This window comes from Grampus griseus (genome assembly GCF_964374135.1).
Source record: "Grampus griseus genome assembly, chromosome: 4".
Lineage (NCBI taxonomy): Eukaryota > Metazoa > Chordata > Mammalia > Artiodactyla > Delphinidae > Grampus > Grampus griseus.
The window spans coordinates 99,431,402-99,453,977 of NC_138997.1; the positions used below are offsets into that span (position 1 = coordinate 99,431,402).

At 34.8% G+C, this 22,576-nt stretch overlaps 1 protein-coding gene across 6 annotated transcripts in view; it reads left to right on the forward strand.

Moving 5' to 3' along the window:
* The window catches only part of LCORL (ligand dependent nuclear receptor corepressor like), a gene marked incomplete at both ends in the record, with an annotated part of 166,069 nt that overhangs the window by 104,890 nt on the left and 38,603 nt on the right, over positions 1–22,576 (forward strand). For all 6 annotated transcript variants that reach the window (XM_082653190.1, XM_082653191.1, XM_082653187.1 and 3 more), the window contains one exon: positions 5,628–5,879. In XM_082653190.1, coding sequence (XP_082509316.1) covers positions 5,628–5,879 — 252 coding nt within the window. The remainder of the gene's footprint in view (positions 1–5,627; positions 5,880–22,576) is intronic.

Consider the following 22,576-nt stretch of genomic DNA (forward strand, 5'->3'; position numbering starts at 1 on the left):
TTGTAGTATAGTCTGAAGTCAGGGAGCCTGATTCCTCCAGCTCCGTTTTTCGTTCTCAAGATTATTTTGGCTATTCGGGGTCTTTTGTGTTTCCATACAAATTGTGAAATTTTTTGTTCTGGTTCTGTGAAAAATGCCATTGGTAGTTTGATAGGGATTGCATTGAATTTGTAGATTGCTTTGGGGAATAGAGTCATTTTCACAGTGTTGATTCTTCCAATCCAAGAACATGGTATATCTCTCCATCTGTTTGTATCATCTTTAATTTCTTTCATCAATGTCTTACAGTTTTCTGCATACAGGTCTTTTGTCTCCTTAGGTAAGTTTATTCCTAGGTATTTTATTCTTTTTGTTGCAGTGGTAAATGGGAGTGTTTCCTTAATTTCTCTTTCAGATTTTTCATCATTAGTGTATAGGAATGCCAGAGATTTCTGTGCATTAATTTTGTTTCTGTGCATTAATTTTGTATCCTGCCACTTTACCAGATTGATTGATTAGCTCTAGTAGTTTTCGGATAGCATCTTTAGGATTCTCTATGTATAGTATCATGTCATCTGCAAACAGTGACAGCTTTACCTCTTCTTTTCCGATTTGGATTCCTTTTATTTCTTTTTCTACTCTGATTGCTATGGCTAAAACTTCCAAAACTATGTTGAATAATAATGGTGAGCGTGGACAACCTTGTCTTATTGTATAATCCTTTTTATGTGTTGCCTGTTTCTGTGTGATAGGAGAGTTGGCCCTTGAACAATGTGATGGATAGGGGCTGGCCCCTCATGCAGTTGAAAATCTGTGTATGACTTATGGTCAGCCCTCTGTATTTGCATTTCCACATCCAGAGATTCAACCAGTCACAGATTGTGTAGTACTGTAGTATTTACTGTTGAAAAAATCCACATATAAGTGGACCCGCACAGCTCAAACCCATGTAGCTCAAGGGTCAACTGGATTTTTGTCTATTCATAATGGTTAGTTTTCATTTCGTTTAGTAGTTTTCTTTTCATGTAATTTCTTTGTCCAGGTTTGGTATCAGGCTAATATTGCCCTCATAGAATGAGTTGGGAAGTGTTCTCATCTCTTGTTTTGGAGTTTGTGAAGGATTGGTTTTCATTCCTCTTTAAATGTCTAATAGTATTCACCAGTAAATCTGTTTGTCCCTGGGCTTTTCTTTGTGGCAAGATTTTTGGTTACTAATTCAATCTTTTTACTTGCAGGTCCAGGTTTTACTGTTACTTCTTGAGTGAGTTTGATAGTTTGTGTCTTTCTAGCAATTTGGCCATTTCATCTAGGATACCTAATGTGTTGATGTATAGCTTTTTCTTTTCTTTTTTTTTTTTTTTTTTGGTAGTATTTCTTGATTACCTTTAATGTTAATGCTGATAATGCTTCCTTCATTTCTGATTTTACAAACTTAAGTCTATTCTGGTTTTTATTCTTGGTCAAATTTTTGATCTTTTCAAAGAACCAACTTTTGGTTTTATTGCTCTTCTCTGTTGTCTTTCTATTCTCTATCTTATTTTTTTCTGCCCTAACTTTTTATTTATTTTCTTCTCTGTGCTTGCTTTGGGTTTAATTTTTGATTCGTTTTCTCTTAAGGAGGAAGGTTAGGTTATTGGGTTACTGGGTTGAATTTTTTTTTAATATATGTGTTTATTGCTATAAATTGCTCTCTAAGCACTGCTTTAGCTTCATCACATAACTTTTGCTGTGTTGTTTTCCTTTTCAGTCATTTGGGAGTTGATTGGTCTTGAGAATCTTCTTCCCAGTTCAGTCATTTGGCTGTTTGCAGGAGACTTCAGTTCCTTTCCTTGTGAGCCTCCTCAGTGCCGCTCACAGGACAGCTTTCTCCAGAGTGAGTGATGAGAGAGCAAGAGGACAGAATAGTGTGGGTGGGGGTCACAGCGAACACCAGTATTCAGAGTATCCAGGGTAGAAACCATATTCTTTTATACCCTAATCTTGGAAGTGACATACACTTCTGCAGTATGTTATTATTAATCACACATTCCACCCTTAATACAATGTGGAAGGGACTACACAACCCTGGAAACCAGGAGGTGGGAGTGGGAATCATTAAGGACCATCTTGAAACTGGCTACTACAAACAACTTGCTGAACTCTTGAATTAGATAAATTTGGAAAATGAAGAGATAGGGCAAAAATAAATTATTTCTATCTTCTTGGGGCATACCATTTCCATTTGGCAACATATTTTCTCTTCTAGCCCAGGGTTTGTGAGTTGCCTGAATTTTGAAACTATCTGAGTTTATATCCCTGGCCTAGATCTTTAGTTAATTCAGTTTTTTTTTTATAGTTTTGATAATTTGCACAAGTATTCTAGAAGGCTCACTAATCAGCAGCTGAGCAGCATTTTCTTTGTCTCTTTCTCTTTTTTATCTTGTTTGTTTGTTTTTTGCCACGTCCTTTGGTCTCACACATAGACTTATTCCCAATATAAACAAAAACTGAGTAGATGAATAGAATAAAGTAGCATTATCTATTCTGCTTTAAACTTAGCTCTAAACTCAATTCTAAAGTATAGCCCTAGTCACATGATATGTCTGATCATATTTCTGTTGTTTTTTGATAAATATAATTATTTTGAATTGATAAAGTGATATTAGCCAATACATTACAGGATAATTAACCAAAATACCTAGAAGTAAATCAGTATCTCCTTTTAACACATAATTCAAAGCAAGATTAGGTTTGAAAAAAGATGGAAAAGAGTGTTCACAGATGCCTTCAAGGATTCCTGGAAGTAATAGTCAAGAAATGGTATAAATTGGGAATCCTTATGTGTAACATGGAAATTTCTCGTTTTGTTACAAATCACTTTAGTTGGGTTACATGTGCTAATACTATCTATTCTGGAGCACAGTATATCACATGGGCTTAGAAATTATGTCCTTTGTGTTTTCCCAGCTAGTTAATAATTTTACATATTAACCTAGTTAGTTAATGTTTTTACTTATTTGACATTTTATGATTTACGTAAAATGTAACTGCTTGGCCTGCATCTTTTTGTTTCTGTTATTTTCACTATAACCTAAGATAACAGTGGAGTAAATGTCAGCTATTAAAATGACAAGTACAGGAGTTCAGTATTTTATCTACAATCTCATATAACTTTAAAATATCCTGTGAGCAAGACTTATTATGACTACCAAGGTTCTATTATCATTTCCATTTTTATGAACAGAGAAACTAAAACACGGAGGGGTATGTAACTAGCCTAAATTCAGGAAGATGGCTAAGATTTCAATCTATAGCTAAGTTTTTCTTTTTTCATTAAAATACAGTTGACAATATTACTTTAGTTTCAGGTATACTATGGAGTGATTCACATTTACATGCATGATGAAATGATCACCATAATAAGTCTAGAAAGCAACTGTCCTCATACAAAGTTAATACAGTATTATTGACCATATTCCTTGCGTTGTATATTCTCATTTATATGTGGACTCTAAGAAACAAAACAAAAACAAACTAAGCTAAAACAGACTCATAGTTACAGAGAACAAACAGGTGGTTGCCAGAGGGGAGGAGTGTTGGCGGATGAAATAGGTGAAGGGGGAAATTAAGAGGTACAAACCTCCAGTTATAAAATAAATGAGCCACGGGCATGTGATATATACAGTTGACCCTTGGACAACGTGGGGGTTAGGAGCACTGACCCTCTGCACAGTGAAAAATGAGTCTAACTTTGCAGCGGGCCCTCCATACTCGGGGTTCCACATCTGCAGACTGACCAACCATGGACTGTGCAGTACCGTAGTATGTATTAATTGGAAAAAATCCATGTCTGTGTGTACCCGCACAGTTCAAACGCATGTTGCTCAGTGCTCAACTGTATAGCCAAGTCTTTTTTTCTCGTACTCAGAAACAAATAGTACCTCTCTTCCTTACTGGGCTCTAAACAAAGAATAAATGTGAGGACTATAATGTTACTTTTTTTTATAGGCCCGTAATCCCTTCTCAAATGTTTTTTCAGAATTCAGTGTTCTTTGTTTTGAAAGAGCTAATGTAATGGAGATGTTTATTATATAACATCTCCAGCAGGTCCAAAACAGCACCCTGTGATCAAATATATTGATATTTCTGCAGGACCATAAACAGATTGATGTCGGCTGAGGTCACATTTTGCTATCAGATATGGTGGAGGTAGTTTTGTTGCCTTTCCTCACCTTTAAATAGTATGTTTTCTAATCTTCTTGCATTTTAGAATCATGGATCTATAAAAGTAGATGCTAGTTGGAGGACTTGCCTTTAGATCTCTTAGACAATTGCTCCATCTAATACTGAACCCCAAAACTAAGGAGACTCAACCCTTCAGTCTCAGACAGCCCAGGATCAGGGCAGGCCTGTTCACACAGCACTGATCTGCCTGGGGAAGAGTTGAGGCATTTAAGGAGCAGAGGAGCATGTTGGTTTGGCCAAAAAGTTCATTTGGGTTTTTCCATAACATCTTACAGAAGAACCCAAACAAACTTTTTGGCCAACCCGTTATCTCTAGAAGTAGGCCCACTTCTAAGAGGAAGAAGTATGGAGCCTAACCAAATACACTTAGTCATCCTTCCTAGTTCACCAATCATTCTGCCTCTGAAGGAGCAGAGTAAATAAAAGGATTGGGGTGAGGCCAGTAGTGTGTGTGTGAAAAAAGCCACCACCATCCAATATTAAAACTATTTATTACTTCTTATATACTGTGTTTATAAGTGGTCTGTCTTTATTCCACACCTCTTACAAAATCATTCAATTGTTTTTACCTCTTGTACAGGTTTCAAGCAGAATTGTATATGACTGCTGTCCTTTATTTTGGTTGTAGCTGACCAACATGTTTTGGGACCAAGGACTGATTAAGACCCTCAGTAGTGGTACTGCTGTTTTTATAGGGGAATCTTAGTAGATGTGCACTGAAATATTTAAGAGTGAAATCTCATAATTCTGCAATTTACTTTCTGGTAGTTCTGCAAACCAATAAAAGTAAAAAGAAGGTGAATGTGGCAGAATGCTAACAATTCTTGAATCTTGGTAGAGGCTGTCTGTGTCATTGTAGTGTTCTTTATTTTTTTCTTTCTGATTGAAATTTCTCAATATGAAAAATTGAAAAAAGAAAAAAATCCTTGATGATGACATTTAGGCTATATATGAAGTGCACATTTGACAGAATTGAAGAATTAATGGTAATAAATAGTTACAGAGTTTAGATATTTTCTTTAATAGTTAATGTGTATACCTACTCTATTAGGTTAAAACTTGCTTGGTTACTTATATATACAATTTATGTTCACATACTAAGTGTCTTAGTATCTTGTAGAATACATTTGAATTAAAACTCTGAAAATAAGCTGTCTGTTTTTATGTCTAGTTGTTTATATTTTAGTTTGGGACCAAAAATATTTATTTTTAAGAAACAATTAAAAATGCCAAGTTTGGGGTTGATATATTCTCATAATACTAATTAAACCAACAAGGTTTTTGTTGCTAAGTCCTAGAAACCATTTGCAATTATGGACTGAATCTGAGACTTGTGAAATCATTAATTTGTAATTAAGATAAATTTAAACATAGGTATTTTGCATTCTCTTTTTTAATTCTTATTATATTTATTTCTTCCCTAGATCTTCCTCAGAACTGTGATCCTAACATTCCCCTAGTTGCTCAGGAATTAATGAAAAAGATGATACGTCAGTTTGCAATTGAGTATATTTCAAAAAGTGGTAAAATTCAAGAGAATAGAAATGGTTCAATTGGACCAAGTCTAATATGTAAGAGTATCCAAATGAATCAAGCAGAAAACTCCCTTCAGGAAGAGCAGGAAGGCCCCTTAGACCTCACTGTGAATCGAATGCAAGAACAAAATACTCAGCAAGGTAAGATTTGTGTGTATGTGTGTGGTATGTGTGTGTATGTGTGTGTGTGACATATAATTTTATGTTTTAGTATTCTTAAATATATATAACCTTATATTCACAGAGAAATTTACTTCAGAAGTAATATTACTTGTAATTAACCTATGTAGTATGGACTAGAGAGAAGTGCTGAATTAGAGCTTTTGTATTACATTTGACTTTGTTTATAAAACTGGAAGTGAGAGTTTCTCTCAATGTTTTTTCACAGTAAAGTGTATGGTGAAAGAATTCTAGCAAGCAACCTAAAAGGAAAGTGTACAAATAAAAAGATATATATGATAAAAATGTATTTTTGTAATGTACAGCTGAGAACATTCATTAAGCACTTGCTGTTCAGTTTTTTGCACTTAGGTGAAAGATAAAAAGAAATAGATGACTTGTATTCAGTTGTTTATGATGTAACTAGGGAAAGAGAAAAGTTAATGCATGGGATAAATATAATTAACTATATGGAGATACATTTTTCATAAGAAGCATGAATGATGAGGCGGTATTGGTCTTATCTAATTGTTAACTGAAGGAAGAGTTGTGATTCTCAGAGGAAAAGAAGGAAGACCTTAAAGTGCTTGTGGAGGATGCCAAACAAGTGTTTGCCTGGAGAAGAGAGAACAAGTAGCTTTTGTTAATACAAGTTAAGGATAGTGTTGTCGGGCCTCAAAGCCAGAAAAAATGTCAGCATTAAGTTTGATTGCAGAAGGCAATGTGGTGTTGGAGACTGTAAAGAAGAGTACACTAGTCAGTGTTTAAAGAAGATAATCTTTTCACTGTGTAAGACATTAAAATTGAGAGAGGCTGAAATATGGAAATACTTTTCTCTTTTTGCTTCCCTAATTGTAGGTTGTTTGAGTTCATTTATGTAGTAAGATCTGAGAAATTTGAGATAATAATTAGGTAGGTTATAAGACAGAGAAAGAAATGTTGAAGATGATTTTGATGTAAGTCTTAAGGACAAAAATATATCAATACATTGAATTTTGGAAGTTAGAAAGCATGGGATTTTTAGAATTTTTGTTTGTCTTGCTTTTCCATGTTTCATACCCTCTTATATCTCTTCTCCTTTGTGGGAGGCAGTTCAGTGTTCTAAAGAGACTAAAACATAGGCTTTGGTATCTGTGACAGACTTGTGGTTGAAATCCCAGCTCTGCTACTTAAGTTACATGAATAGTTAACTTTACCTACCAGAGCTTTAATTTCCTCATTTGTTACTTGGCAATAATAATAACAAACTCATTGGAGCAATATGAAAGTTAAATATAAAGTCACCAACTCATAAAAGATACTCAGACATTAGTCTCTCCCTACTCTCTACCTCCTGTTCCCTACCACCGCAGAAGAGAAGGCTTGGAAGTAACATGGTAGTTATCTGTAAATATTTGTATGGCTCTTCCACTAAAGTAGGACTGAACTTTCTCTGAATGGCCCAATGAGTAGAATTAGGATCGCTACCTAGAAGTTAGGTGGAAACAGATTTCAGGCCCATATAAGAAAGAATATTTCTAAAGTTCAGACATTTTTTTTAAAGGGGAAAGGGGAAAAGATTCCCTGGTTGCCTTATCATTAAGAGGCATTCAAAAGCATCAGATGAGTGGTTGGAATAGATGACATTTTAAAAGTAAATTTCCAGTCCTTACATTCTGTGATTCTATGAATTTAAGTAATAAGGCAGACCCAAGTATATATAGAAAATAAGTAATGTAGTTACTTATTTAAATTATTTTGATGTTCTAGACAAAGTGCACAAATATATATGTTAACATTCTGAGGCTGAAAAGTCATTTAGTTTAGTGTGGCTTGTAGTGTATAAAGCAAGGGAGAGAATGGTAATAGGTGAGGCTAAAGAAATAGGTAGGGGTAAGATTGTGAGAAAGCCATGTAGGAAATATTAAGGATTTTGACTTTTCTTAGGGCCCTAGAAAGCTGCTAGGTTTCTTTAAGCAGAGAGTAACAAATCAGATTTTCTTTTATAAAACTATTCTGCCGTGGTATAGATTGGTAAGCTCTAACTTTGTCTACTTGCATACCAAATTTTTTTTAATGTAGCACATGTATGTGTGTACCTATACACACCAGTACCTTATATGTACTAATATTTCCACAAATTAAAGTTTTTAAGGTTGAAATAAAGATGTTGTAAACAATTTTTAAATGTCTTGCTAATCGTGGTGACTTCACCCCCAGTATCTTATTACACAATGTAGACTTTGGAGCGTTTCATTAGTAATAATACAAGGTATAAATCCTTATTTCAAATGGTTTCTTAAGAACTAAAAAAACTTTTGGACTGACTTCACTGTTCATACCTTATAGTATAATTAGTAAAATGCTCATACTAGTAGTAGCAGGATTAGTTCTGCCTTTGTTTGTCTATTATTTGCTAGTGCTAACTTTTTTCACATTATTCTCACTGTAATTTTGCAACAATACTCATTTAAGTCATTTGTTCATTTTGTGATTTATTTTATTCAGATTAGATGCTGTAATCTGTAAATCCAGTAGATAATCTAGCCATAAATAATGTAGATAATTTATGGATTGTCTGACCTATAAATCTATAAAATTATTAATCCCAAATGGTTTTACAGGTAACTTTATATAACCTTAAGGCAGTAGATAATTCTTATCTTTTACAGACTATTTTAAAGAATAGAAAAGAGAAATATTGATATAATCTTTATCAAAACAAGGCATAGATAGCAAAAGAAAGAAAATTTGCAAGCTAGTCTTATTTACAAACCTAGGTACAAAAATTCTAAACAAAATGTTGGCAAATTGAATATAGTGAATTATAAAAACATTATAAATGTTTTTATAAATTATAAATGTTTATAAACATTATAAATGTTTATATAAATTATAAATCATAAAAATATTATAAATCATCTGTGGGGAAGCACAGATGATTCTGCATTTGAGACACCTTTATGATTTTACACATTACAAAAAAAAATCAGCCATATCATCCTAATAGATACAGAAAAAATTTACAAAAGCTGACACATTTATTATAAAAAATGCTTATCACCCCAAGAATAGATGAGTACTTCTGCTATGAGGGACATCATAACCAAATGATTTAAAGTAACAGACATGATAAAAATTTTCAACATTTTATGAGACGTCTTGACTCATGTAACGTGATGAGAAAAAAAGAAATATGAAAGTAAGCAATAATAAGTAATAGGTTATAAGGAAAGAATGAACAAAATTGTGGTTACTTACAAACAGTATGATTGTGTATATAGAAAATATGAAAGAATATCTATGTAAAGTTTTAGAACTGATGAAAGAGTTCAGAAAAGGTACTACTCACAAGATTAGTATGATAACATCCAATTAGAAAATCCAGTTTTTAAAAAATCTTCTACAATAGCAACAAAAGCAGGAAAAACATTAAAACACCTAAGATTGAAGCTAATAAACTAAGACCTTATGGAGAACATTATAAAACTTTACTGAAGGTTATAAAAGAAGACTCCCAAAATGAGTGATTATATTTTAAATGAATGGGAAGACTCTAGAAGATAGCAGTTCATCTTTAATGTACTTAATAATTCAATGTCATTCTAGTCAAAATTCTGATAGGGTTTATTGTGAAAAATGACTTGCCAATCATAAAATTTATGAGTAAAACTTAAAAGAGCCAAGAATTACCAAGTCAAGGTGGTGAGGGACTTCTCTAAAACGTATCAAGACTTTGTATAATAATTCAAACAGGGTGCTATGGGCCATATACAAATCACTAGGACAGATTAGCAAGCCCAGAAGAGATGTCATTATAAATCACCAGGATGATGGCCTGTTCAGTAAATAGTTCCAGGGCAATTGCTTACCCACTTGGAGGGGGAAAAAAATGGATCCCTACCTTACACCGCTCACAAAAGTAATTTTAGTTGGGTTAAAGGGCTAAATGTTAAAAGCAAAACTAAAAGTTAGAAAAGATAAAGGATTATATCTTAATGAATTTAAAATAAGGAAGAATTTCTTAAGATGCAGAAATAACAATCCATGCAATAATTGTGTAAATTTGTACTAAAATGTAAAACTTAAGTGTTATAAACGTCACTGTGAAGAGAGTGAAAATTCAAGCCTCAAATTTGGAGACAGTATTTACAACTGATGTAACTAACAACCATTTAGCTAATCAAACAGAACTACAGCCAATGAGGAAAACATGACACCTTAGAAAAATAGGCAAAAACAGTTATCAGAAGATTACAGAATAACCAAATAAGCAAAGTAAAAGATGCTCAAAAGAATATCCTGCTCAGCTTTCATCCCAATATAGGGTTCTTTTATTCTGTCATATAAAAGATGGTAATTCAACCTCTGATTGACAATAAGTACATGCAAAAAATCGTTGTTTGACAGCTCTGACAATTAAGCTCCTATCTCTGAAACATCCACCCTTCATTTTATATTTCTTCCATCTGCAGTAATTATTTTACTCAATAGTACTGTAAATATTTGTAGCAATTATTGTATCTCCAGACTTCTCTTTCCCATGCTAACCTTTAGGGTTTTGGGGTTTCTTTTCCATCTGCAACAATATGAGAAAATTTTTCCTTTTACTTATTATTAGTGCTGTAAATATTTGTTGAAACTATTTTGTCTGTCTAAACTTCTGTTTCCATGCTAATCTTTATATAGCTTCTCTAATTGTTCTTCATAAATCAGTTTCCATACTTCTCATTTTCCTTGTCCTCTCTTCCACAAACTGTAGACTGACTTAAAATATTGTTGCCCTGAGAGATACATTCCTATTTGCCTCTCCATTGTACCTTCTAACCAGGTATTTCAAATATTAGAGAGATTTCTATGTGCACTTTCATTTCTGCAGATTTGTATAAATACTCTGAGCCTCAGAAACTGGGAGAAAGTAAGTTATGAATTCTTTTGTCCTGGAGCAGTAGCTTAAAAAACAGGTAGAAATAACATTAGCATAACCAAAAATAATTTTTTTTCGATTTTAATCTGGGCCCAAAGTAAAAGCTTCTCCTGAATTCCAAAGTACAGGAAGAAATTTGCAACTTACGGACCTTTATCATTATCGTGACAACCATGAAGAATTTACCAGTTCTGTACAAAACAAGATCAAATGTGGGCAGAGATGAAAGAGCAGCACTTTATTGGCCTTGGTGGTGGTGTTGTCTACCATGAGGTCCAGTGAATATTCTGGTAGAATCTTCATTAGAGTAAATTTCTCACTTCATTGTAATTGTTTCCGTGTTTATCTCCCCACTGTAATCAACCTTCGGGCGCAGGAACCTGTGTATTCACTTTTGTATCCCCAGGGCGTGTATGATATATGACATATTGGATTTACTGGATTAAAAATCTTCACTATTTTCAAATGCTATTGACAGCTGAACTGAGAACTGATACTTGATCATTGGATTTATGGGTTTTTAGCAGTGAAATTTCTTATTTTAAACATATTGGATGGAAATTATCCTGAAATATCGTTATACTTTCTTAAACAACATATGGAACATTGTGTCATGATGAACATTAATTATTGCACTGACCTGTAATGTCTTGACATTTTTAGAATTATTCTCCCTTAAGCTAACTGGCAACAGATTAAGTTAAAAATACTTTTAAGAAATTATTATTTCACATTGCTCAGTAGGCTAAACTTTGGAAATCATGTCTCCTAGATTGAATAAGATTTTTTTAAAAAATAAATTATGGATGAGACATATAAACTAGGCTTCAGGTAAATTTTATATTTCATTGAATGAAATATATAAATTTCAGTGATATGTTTAATTGTTATTAAGTATCCTTTGTTGCTGCTGCTGCCATTCTAGTCTGGTTTCTTGGCTGAGATTAAGGTAGGTGACACTGTCAGCTGAGATGTTAAACTATAATTAAAAGAGCAATGTATCATTTTATGATATCACGTATTATAAACTACGCTGTTTATAAATGAAGTTTGTTGTTACTCTGTTAGGAAAATACTGAATAGTTTTGTTTTTTTTTTTAAATTTCAATTCAGAAGATATTTCCGTATCTACTAATGAAGGCAATAAAATTATCCATCTTGTTTTTCTATGCTGAACTTTTGTTTTCCAAGGCTGAAGACATATGGAAGAAAATGTTATGTTCCATGCTTGAGAAGATACCATATTTTAGTAAACCTGAAGAATAAAACATATCTAAATGATTCATGTCCCTTCTGATCTAACCTTCTCTAACTCTAGGGATAGACGGAACAGGTGGTTTTTTAAAATTCCAAATCAAAGCCATATCACTCATCTGCTTAAAAACACTTAAAAAAAAAAACAAAACAAAACACACACACACTTTAATGGCTTTGAACTGTCCTTAGGATAAACTGTAAAATCCTAAACTCACCAAGATCCAGATCCTACCTATCTATTCAGTCTCATCTTGCACCTTTCTTTAGTCTTCATATTGGTTTTCTCTGTTTCTTGAATGTCATATACTCTGGCTTCAGAACATTTGTACATGCTTTTGCCTCTGTGTAGAAGCCACTCTACCCCCTACCCACACCAATTTTTTCTAAATAAATTTTACTTGGTTTTTCTTCAGGTCTCCATTTAAACATCACTTCTCTAAGAAAAACCAACCCCCACACCTCCTAAATTGGATGCACACAGACATAACACATGCATTCTTACTAATTACCACCAAAATTGAGTTTCGGTCTCATATTTTCCCATAGCATCCTGTATTCTTTTGTAGCCTCATAACCCTTGTAATTATTTCCACCATCTTATTTTGTGCTTTCTGTTTGTCCCATTTGTTAAGCTTTTTTCCCTCCTTTGTTATTTTCTTTTAGATTGCATTTTTTCTTTGCTAATTTTGAAGTTATATACTCTACTGCTGTTCCGTTAGTGGTTTCCCTAGAAATTTTTTAATGCTCAGTTAACTCAGCAGTTAATGTAAGGAATTTTTCTTTTTTTTTTTTTTCACTGCGTTGGGTCTTCATTGCTGCATACAGGCTTTCTCTAGTTGCGGCAAGCAGGGGCTACTCTTAGTAGTGTTGCGTGGGCTTCTCATTGCAGTGGCTTCTCTCGTTGCTGAGCACAGGCTCTAGGCGCGCGGGCTCAGTAGTTGTGGCACTCGGGCTCTAGAGCGCACGCTCAGTAGTTGTGGCGCGTGGGCTTAGTTGCTCCACGGCATGTGGGATCTTCCCGGACCAGGCATCGAACCCGTGTCCCCTGCATTGGCAGGCAGATTCTTATCCACTGTGCGACCAGGGAAGTCCGGTAAGGAATATTTTAACTTCTTACCTGCCCTGACACGATAGCCATTTTATCAATGCTTTTGTTCTCTTTTTATGATATCACAATTAAAACATTGTAACTATTTTATATAATCAAGTTTTGTTTAGATTTACATACATGATTACCTTTTTCCTTTGCTCATTATTTGTTCTTATATCTCGAAGTGTCTTCTGGAATCAGAGATTCCTTTTTTTTTTTAACATCTTTATTGGAGTATAATTGCTTTACAATGGTGTGTTAGTTTCTGCTTTATAACAAAGTGAAACAGCTATACATATATATATATATCCCCATATCCCCTCCCTCCCACCCTCCCTATCCCACCCCTCTAGGTGGTCACAAAGCACCAAGCCCATCTGCCTGTGCTATGCAGCTGCTTCCCACCACCTATCTGTTTTACATTTGGTAGTATATATATGTCCATGCCACTCTCTCACTTCATCCCAGCTTACCCTTCCCCCTCCCCATGTCCTCAAGTCCATTCTCTACATCTGCGTCTTTATTCCTGTCCTGCCCCTAGGTTCTTCAGAACCATTTTTTTTTTTTTTTTTAGATTCCATATATATGTGTTAGCATATGGTATTTGTTTTTCCCTTTCTGACTTCACTCTGTATGACAGACTCTAGGTCCATCCATCTCACTACAAATAACTCAATTTCGTTTCTTTTTATGGCTGAGTAATATTCCATTGTATATATGTGCCACATCTTCTTTATCCATTCATCTGTCGATGGACACTTAAGTTGTTTCCATGTCCTGGCTATTGTAAATAGTGCTGCAATGAACATTGTGGTACATGACTCTTTGAATTACGGTTTTCTCAGGGTATACGCCCAGTAGTGGGATTGCTGGGTCATACGGTAGTTCTGTTTTTAGTTTTTTAAGGAACCTCCATACTGTTCTCCGTAGTGACTGTATCAGTTTACATTCCCATCAACAGTGTAGGAGGGTTCCCTTTTCTCCACACCCTCTCCAGCATTTATTGTTTGTAGATTTTTTGATGATGGCCATTCTGACTGGTGTGAGGTGATACCTCATTGTAGTTTTGATTTGCATTTCTCTAATGATTAGTGATGTTGAGCATCCTTTCATGTGTTTGTTGGCAATCTGTATATCTTCTTTGGAGAACTGTCTATTTAGGCCTTCTACCCATTTTTGGTTTGAGTTGTTTTTTTGATATTGAGCCGCATGAGCTACTTGTATATTTTGGAGGTTAATCCTTTGTCAGTTGCTTCGTTTGCAGATATTTTCTCCCATTCTGAGGGTTGTTTTCTCGTCTTGTTTATGGTTTCCTTTGCTGCAGAAAAGCTTTTGAGTTTCATTAGGTCCCATTTGTTTATTTTTGTTTTTATTTCCATTTCTCTAGGAGGTGGGTTGAAAGGATCTTGCTGTGATTTATGTCATAGAGTGTTCTGCCTATGTTTTCCTCTAAGAGTTTTTATAGAGTCTGGCCTTACATTTAGGTCCTTCATCCATTTTGAGTTTATTTTTGTGTATGGTGTTAGGGAGTGTTCTAATTTCGTTCTTTTACATGTAGCTGTCCAGTTTTCCCAGCACCACTTATTGAAGAGGCTATCTTTTCTTGATTGTATGTTTTTGCCTCCTTTATCAAAAATAAGGTGACCATTTGTGCTTGGGTTTAACTCTGGGCTTTCTGTCCTGTTCCATTGATCTCTTTTTCTGTTTTTGTGCCAGTATCATACTGTCTTGATTACTGAAGCTTTGTAGTACAGTTTGAAGTCCAGGAGCCTGATTCCTCCAGCTCTGTTTTTCTTTCTCAAGATTGCTTTGGCTGTTCAGGGTCTTTTATGTTGCCATACAGATTGTGAAATTTTTTGTTGTAGTTCTGTGAAAAATGCCATTGGTAGTTTGATAGGGATTGCATTGAATCTGTAGATTGCTTTGGGTAGTAGAGTCATTTTCACAGTGTTGATTCTTCCAATCCAAGAACATGGTACATCTTTCCATCTGCGTATCATCTTTAATTTCTTTCGTCAGTGTCTTACAGTTTTCTGCATACAGTTCTTTTGTCTCCTTAGGTAGGTTTATTCCTAGATATTTTTTTCTTTTTGTTGCAGTGGTAAATGGGAGTGTTTCCTTAATTTCTCTTTCAGATTTTTCATCATTAGTGTATAGGAATGCCAGAGATTTCTGTGCATTAATTTTGTATCCTGCCACTTTACCGGATTCATTGATTAGCTCTGGTAGTTTACTGGTAGCATCTTTAGGATTTTCTATGTATAGTATGTCATCTGCAGACAGTGACAGCTTTACTTCTTCTTTTCCAGTTTGGATTCCTTTTATTTTTTTCTTCTCTGATTTCTATGGCTAAAACTTCCAAAACTATGTTGAGTAATAGTGGTGAGAGTGGACAACCTTGTCTAGTTCCTGATTTTAGAGGAAATGCTTTCAGTTTTTCGCCACTGAGAACGATGTTGGCTGTGGGTTTGTCATATATGGCCTTTATTATGTTGAGGTAAGTTCCCTCTATGCCTACTTTCTGCAGGGTTTTTATCATAAATGGGTGTTGAATTTTGTCAGAAGATTTTTCTGCATCTATTGAGATGATCATATGGTTTTTATTCTTCAATTTGTTAATATGGTGTATCACATTGATTGATTTTTGTATATTGAATAATCCTTGGATTCCTGGGATAAACCCCACTTGATCATGGTGTATGATCCTTTTAATATGCTGTTGGATTCTGTTTGCTAGTGTTTTGTTGAGAATTTTTGCATCTATGTTCATCAGTGATATTGGCCTGTAGTTTTCTTTCTTTGTGACATCTTTTTCTGGTTTTGGTGTCAGGGTGATGGTGGCCTTGTAGAATGAGTTTGGGAGTGTTCCTCCCTCTGCTATGTTTTGGAAGAGTTTGAAAAGGATAGGTGTTAGCTCTTCTCTAAATGTTTGATAGAATTCACCTGTGAAGCCATCTGGTCCTGGGCTTTTGTTTGTTGGAAACTTTTTAATCACAGTCTCAATTTCAGTGCTTGTGATTGGCCTGTTTATATTTTCTATTTCTTCATGGTTGTCTTGGAAGGTTGTGCTTTTCTAAGAATTTGTCCATTTCTTCCAGGTTGTCCATTTTATTTCCCTTTCTCTTCTTTGTTCACACTGCTCCCGGGGTTCAGCTTTGGATTTGGACCCGCCGCTGCGTGTTGGTCGCCTGAGGGCGTCTGTTCTTCACTCAGACAGGACAGGGTTAAAGTAGCAGCTGATTAGGGGGCTCTGGCTCACTCAGGCTGGGGGGAGGGAGGGGTATGGAATGCTGGGTGAGCCTGCGTTGTTGGCAGAGGCCAGCGTGATGTTGCAACAGCCTGAGGTGTGCCCTGTGTTCTCCTGGGAAATTGTCCCTGGATCACGGGACCTTGGCAGTGGTGGGCTGCACAGGCTCCAGAGATCCTTTTAATAAAGGTCTACTGGTCGTAAACCTTTGGGATTATTTTTCCAGTTTCTTATTCTTTTTTTTTAACCTTGATCTTCAAAGAGATTTTTTTTCTGGGTACACAAGTCTAAGCTGACAATTATTTTCTTAGCACTGCTACCATGATAGTGTCTTGGCTTCTATTTTTGCTATAACCACCCAACAAATCATCTTTTCTTTGTAGGTAAACTTTACACGCTTTTTGTTTAGCATCTCTCTCACTTTTCTCTCTGTGTTTTGTTTATGCTTTTTTGCAGGTTGTCCTGGATATGTTTGGGTATAGATTTCTTTATTATTTTTTTCTTTTTATTCATTTATTTATTTATTTTTTGGCTGTATTGGGTCTTCATTGCTGCATGCGGGCTTTCTCTAGTTGCGGTGGGCGGGGGCCACTCTTCATTGCGGTGCACGGGCTTCTCATCATGGTGGCTTCTCTTTTTGCAGAGCACAGGCTCTAGGTGCGTGGGCTTCAGTAGTTGTGGCACGTGGGCTTCAGTAGTTGTGGCTCATGGGCTCTAGAGTGCAGGCTCAGTAGTTGTGGCACATGGGCTTAGTTGCTCTGCGGCATGTGGGATCTTCCCAGACCAGGGCTCATACCCATGTCCCCTGCGGTAGCAGGCAGATTCTTAACCACTGTGCTGCCAGGGAAGTCCCGGGTGTAGATTTCTTTTCTTCATTCTGCTTGGAGGTCCTATCATTTCTAAAACCGAGGACAAATTTCTTTTATCACTTGTGATTTTTCAGCCATTATCTTTTCAGTGTAATGCAGCTCCCATTTTTTCTCTTGTCAAAATTTACTGAGACATATTTTGGATCCTCTCATTCTATCCTTCATATCTCTTATCTTCTCTTTCATATCTTCCACCTCTTTGTCCCTTTGTGTTATAGCCTGATTACTTAATTTAGAACTATGTCCAATTCACTGATTCCCTCTTGAGCTATTCTAATCACTGTTTTACCTTTGTTTTGAGTTTCTAATTTGTTATTATTTTTCCATTTCCAGAAGTTATTTGTTACTGTTTTGAAATATGCCTGTCAGCGTGCCCCTAATTTTACAAAAAGAATCAATAAGCAAGATATCAAGAGAGATTTGAGAGGATTATTTTAGGTAAGGTGGTCAGGAAAGCCTCCCAGAAGAAATGAGTTTGAACAGAGAATTGAATAATGAGAAGAAGTCCTCCACATGAAGATCTGAGGGCAGGGCATTCCAGGCAGAAGAAATATCAAAAACAGAGAAAAAAATATCAGAAATCAAAGAAGGCAGGAGCAAATCAGGTATGGTTGAGGAACTGTATGAAGATTGTCTCAGTCACTTAAAAATCAAGAGACTAGTCAAAACTTTTCCCTAAAGTCAGATTATAGAGTGTCAAGAAATATAATTGTTATGGTATATTTAAGCTGGATTTTTCTCTTTTCTGTTTTGTAAAGAATATCACAAAAAGCCATGCACTTTAAATTCAGAAGTTCCATAAATAAATGTTATGTAACTGTCACTTGACTAACCTAATTAGCTGTACGGAGTATAAAAAGAAAATCAATTTCTTTATAGCCATTACATTTCCTGAATATTTGTTATAGTTTGATATAAAATTGGCCACTCTATCACCACATGGTTTCCAGGTGATAATTCACTGAGTTTTGGTTTCCCTTATAATTTTTTCATGTATTTTCCCTCCAAATACAGCTTCCATAATATGTACCTTAACTTTGAAGTTATCAGTGTGCCAAAATGGGGTTCAAAATAACAGCTTGAATAGAGTAAAGCTGATATTACTTCTATATTTAAATCTTCCTCTTAGTTTTCTGTTACATGAAGAACAAAATTTAAGTTTTCTTTCCATGACCTACATGGCTTTGCTAAGACCTTGTCCCTGTCTACCCCTCTGGACTTAACTCCTTTTCCTCTCTTCCTGGCTTAGTATGTGCAAGTCATACTGTCTGTCTATTTCTGACACATTCTAAGCTCACTTCACTTCTGAACCTTCACTCTTGCTGATGGCTTTCCTGGATTACTCTGCCTTTAGATCTTCTTCTTTCTGTGGCTTGGCCCTCTTCATCATTTATATCTTAGCTAGAATATCACCTTAACAATAAGACAATAATAAATGCCAGTGTATAAAAATAACTTCTGAGTGATAAAGAAGAAAGCACCATTAGAAAAATCAAAAGAGAAATAGTAGTCTATGAAAAAAGTATTTATAATTTATATTACAAAATAAAGGACTAATACTCTAATGCATTAAGAGTTTCAAAAATTGAGAAGTGAAAGATATACCACTGATAGAAAAATGTGCATTGTTTTACTGTCAATTCATAGAAGAAGAGGTTTTAAAAGCCTTTAAACATAGGGAAACACACTTATAAACTCATAGGAAATAGTCATATATGGTTCACACCTATCAGACTGATAAGAATTCAAGTTTAACAACATAATCTTTCTGGTGAGACTGTGAAGAAACAGGCACTCTCTAGTATTCTCATTGCTAGGGGAATACTAACTGGTAGAATCCTTCTGGAGGGGAATTGACAATACAATACGTGTTAAAATTATATATGCATTTACTCTTTGAGCCAGAAATCTCACTTCAAGGAATTGAGCCTATAATTACACTTACACAAATATTGATGATATACACTCAGGGTTATTCATTGGGCGGCATTACTTACAATAGCAAGGGATTAGAAGTAACCCAAATGGTTAACTAAATTATTGTACATCCACACAGTGGCAAACTGAGCATTTGAATAAAAAGAGTGAGAAAGATCCCTTTTTAGTGGCATTTTCAAGTTTTAGGAGACAGAAGCAAGATGCAGAACAGTATATGTATGTTCTCTTTTTGTATAAACAAAGCAGGAAAGATAAAACCTATAAGGGAATGAAGTAAATGAGGCGGAGGAGGCAGGATAGAAGTGTTGTGAATGGACCTTGTTATGTAGTTTTATATAAATGTTCAGATCCCCAAGAATAAGCATTTTTTAAAGTTAAAGCAGTCCCTAAAATTTGAAAAAGAATGTAACAAATGAGCATAGCTGCATCAAGTTAGTAATATATTAACACTAAGAAAAGAATGATGTCAGGTGACTTTACCCAGTATTTTGACTATACATTCTTGGTGGAATATATTCTAAGGACAAAGGAGTGCTTCAAAGAAATTCTAAACTTCTTTTAGTAATATTAGTAATAATATTGCCATTGTTTGTTATTTTGGATCTCTAGGATAAATCAGATATATAATCATGTTAACATTGTTTTGGGAAACCAAGATTTTCAGGGTAAGAGAAGAAACAAACAAGTGTAAAATCAAAGTAAACACCCTGTAATATTACATATGTGTAGATTGGAAATGTCACTGCAAACTCATGATTTTTTTTCTTTTCAAAAATGTGCATTTCTTAGTCTGACCACTGAAATATTCTAAAAGCAATAACACGACAGCTCAGTGGCATTGAATTTAGACCAAGATTGTGGTCTTCTAAACATTATTTTCCCTTAAAGGGAAATAGCCTTCCTTGGAATCCAGGTCTGGATCAGAAAATGTACAAGATGAGCCTGGAACATCTTGTGCCAGCAAGCAAGGACGTGCCAAAGACTAATTTGTCAACCAAATACAGGAGGCAACGTTAAGGGTTCCCCATTGGCCAAATAAGAGAACATTTAAGCATCAGAAGGAAAAACAGTTTCAACTGAAACATGTTGAATGTTTTAAAATCCATTAGTTCATGATAATCCAAAAAAAACAAAAACAAAAACAAGGTGCCCCTCAAAGTCATTAGTCTACACTGGAGAAGCATAGCATACCAACTCCTTACTTTGAAAATGAGCAATTAGAGGAAAGAGTTAAGCATTTATTTTGCTTTGCTTTTACAAATTGTATTTCAGGACAACCAAATAGCCTTTTGAGGAAGATTCTTAAAGAAGAATTTCAGTTAATAAATATGGCAGACACGACAGACTTAAAATATTATTTTGCAATGCCTAGTAAGATAACTGAATCAAACATTATCAGAAGATAAAACTATTAGAGGAGAGGTTGCTTGGGGAACTTTACAATGGAGAGGTCAGGCTGTTGTCATCAGAATACACGGATCACTTAGGCATCATTAGAAATAGACTTTATACATCACTTGTGAAGTATTCCTGCCAGAAACGTTGAACATGAATCTAAGCGATTTTTTAGGTCAGTGGTTCTCAAATGTGGTCCGGGAAGCCCTCAGTGTCTCTGAAACTCTTTCAGGGGATACACCAGGTCAAAACTAATAATAACATATTATTTGCCCTTTTCACTCTCATTCTCTCACAAGTGTGTAGTGCAGTCAGTCAGAGGCTGATGTATGATTTCTGAACACATTGAATATAGAAGCATATATGAGAATCCAGCTGTCTCCTATTAAACAAGAAGTTTAATAGAAGCTAGGCATTTAAAAGATTTGCAAAATTATTTTTTAAAGTTCTCACTTTATTTTGACAATGTTATTTTTCATTAAAATGTTTTATAAACATTTATAGAGTTATCAATTACAAATATTTAAAGTTTTTAATTAGTTTAATTTATAATATGGTAAATATTATGACTCACCTAAACAAAAGTTCTTTGAGGTCCACAGTAATTTTTAAGAGTGAAGAGATCATGAGAACCAAAAGTTTGAGAACCATTTGCTTTAGAGCAAAGTAAACGACACCATAGGAGAGCAAAAAGAACAAACCATAATGTGAGACATTCTCTAGTAGAACTGATGACCTGGCCTCTTCAAAAAGTCAGTGTCATTATTTTAAACAATGAGGGAAAGGGCTGCTATAAATTTTAAGAGACATAGCCATCAAGAATAACACAGACAAATTAGCTCCTAATTTGAACATACAAACTGTAAAAAGACATTTTGGACTCACTAGAGGAAATTCAGTACAAACTAAGTATTAGGTGATAACAAGGAATTTTTATATATAGTTATGTACAAAAATGTTCATATGTTTAAAGATGCATAAGAATATAGAAATGATGTGACAGCTGGAATTAACTTTAAAATACTTAAGTAGATAGAGATAAATAGAGCAAGTGTAGCAAAAATTTAGGTAATTGTATAAACTGAAGAGTGGATAGAAGCAATCATTCTATATTTTTGCATTTTTGAAAGGTATCTCAATTAAACTTCTTTTTTAAGAAAGAGCAAGTCATCTTCCCAGAGGCTTTAACTGATCATTTATTCCAACATAGTAACCTCTTCCCACCTGCCATTGTTATTATTCTGTCTGTCACTGTGTTTTATTTTCATTGTAAGGCCTTACCACCTTGTGAAATCAATATTTTATTGACTTTTCTTTGTTCTACTAGAATGTAAATTACCTGAGAGCAAGAACATTTTCTGTTTTGCTCCCTACTGTTTCCTTTGTGCCATTTAGAAAAATGGCATATTATAACCATGCAATAAATATTAATCAAATGAATGAACTGTAAAGCTCTGCACTGATCTTTTATTTATCCACCCAGAAGTAACTGATTCGGTTTTCAATCCTTCCAAATCATTTTCTGGAAAAACATACTCAACACACACACTTAACACACTCTCACTCTCTCCTCCCAGAGCTCATTCCCACAAATCATTCATTATATAATCCTCTATAAGTTGTATTTTTTAAATATTTTTAAACATCCATATGTTACTGTTTTTCTGCAGATCCATTTTAATACTTAAATTGATCTACTTAGCTGAATAGTATTCAATTTTCTGGAAGGATCACATTATACTTAATTCTGTATCTTCAGGTATATAAGTGAACATGCTCGAGCTGATATTTTGCAGTCAGTCTTAATTTTTACCTTAGGACATATTCCTAGAAGTGAAATTGCTGCATAAAACAGCATGCATAAAGCTGTTAGAAGTCAAGATAGTGGAGGTAGGTGTAAGGACTAGAGGAGATATGATGGGGGGCTTCTGGGTTGATGGTGGTGATCTAGGTACTATTTACATCGAAATGTTCAGT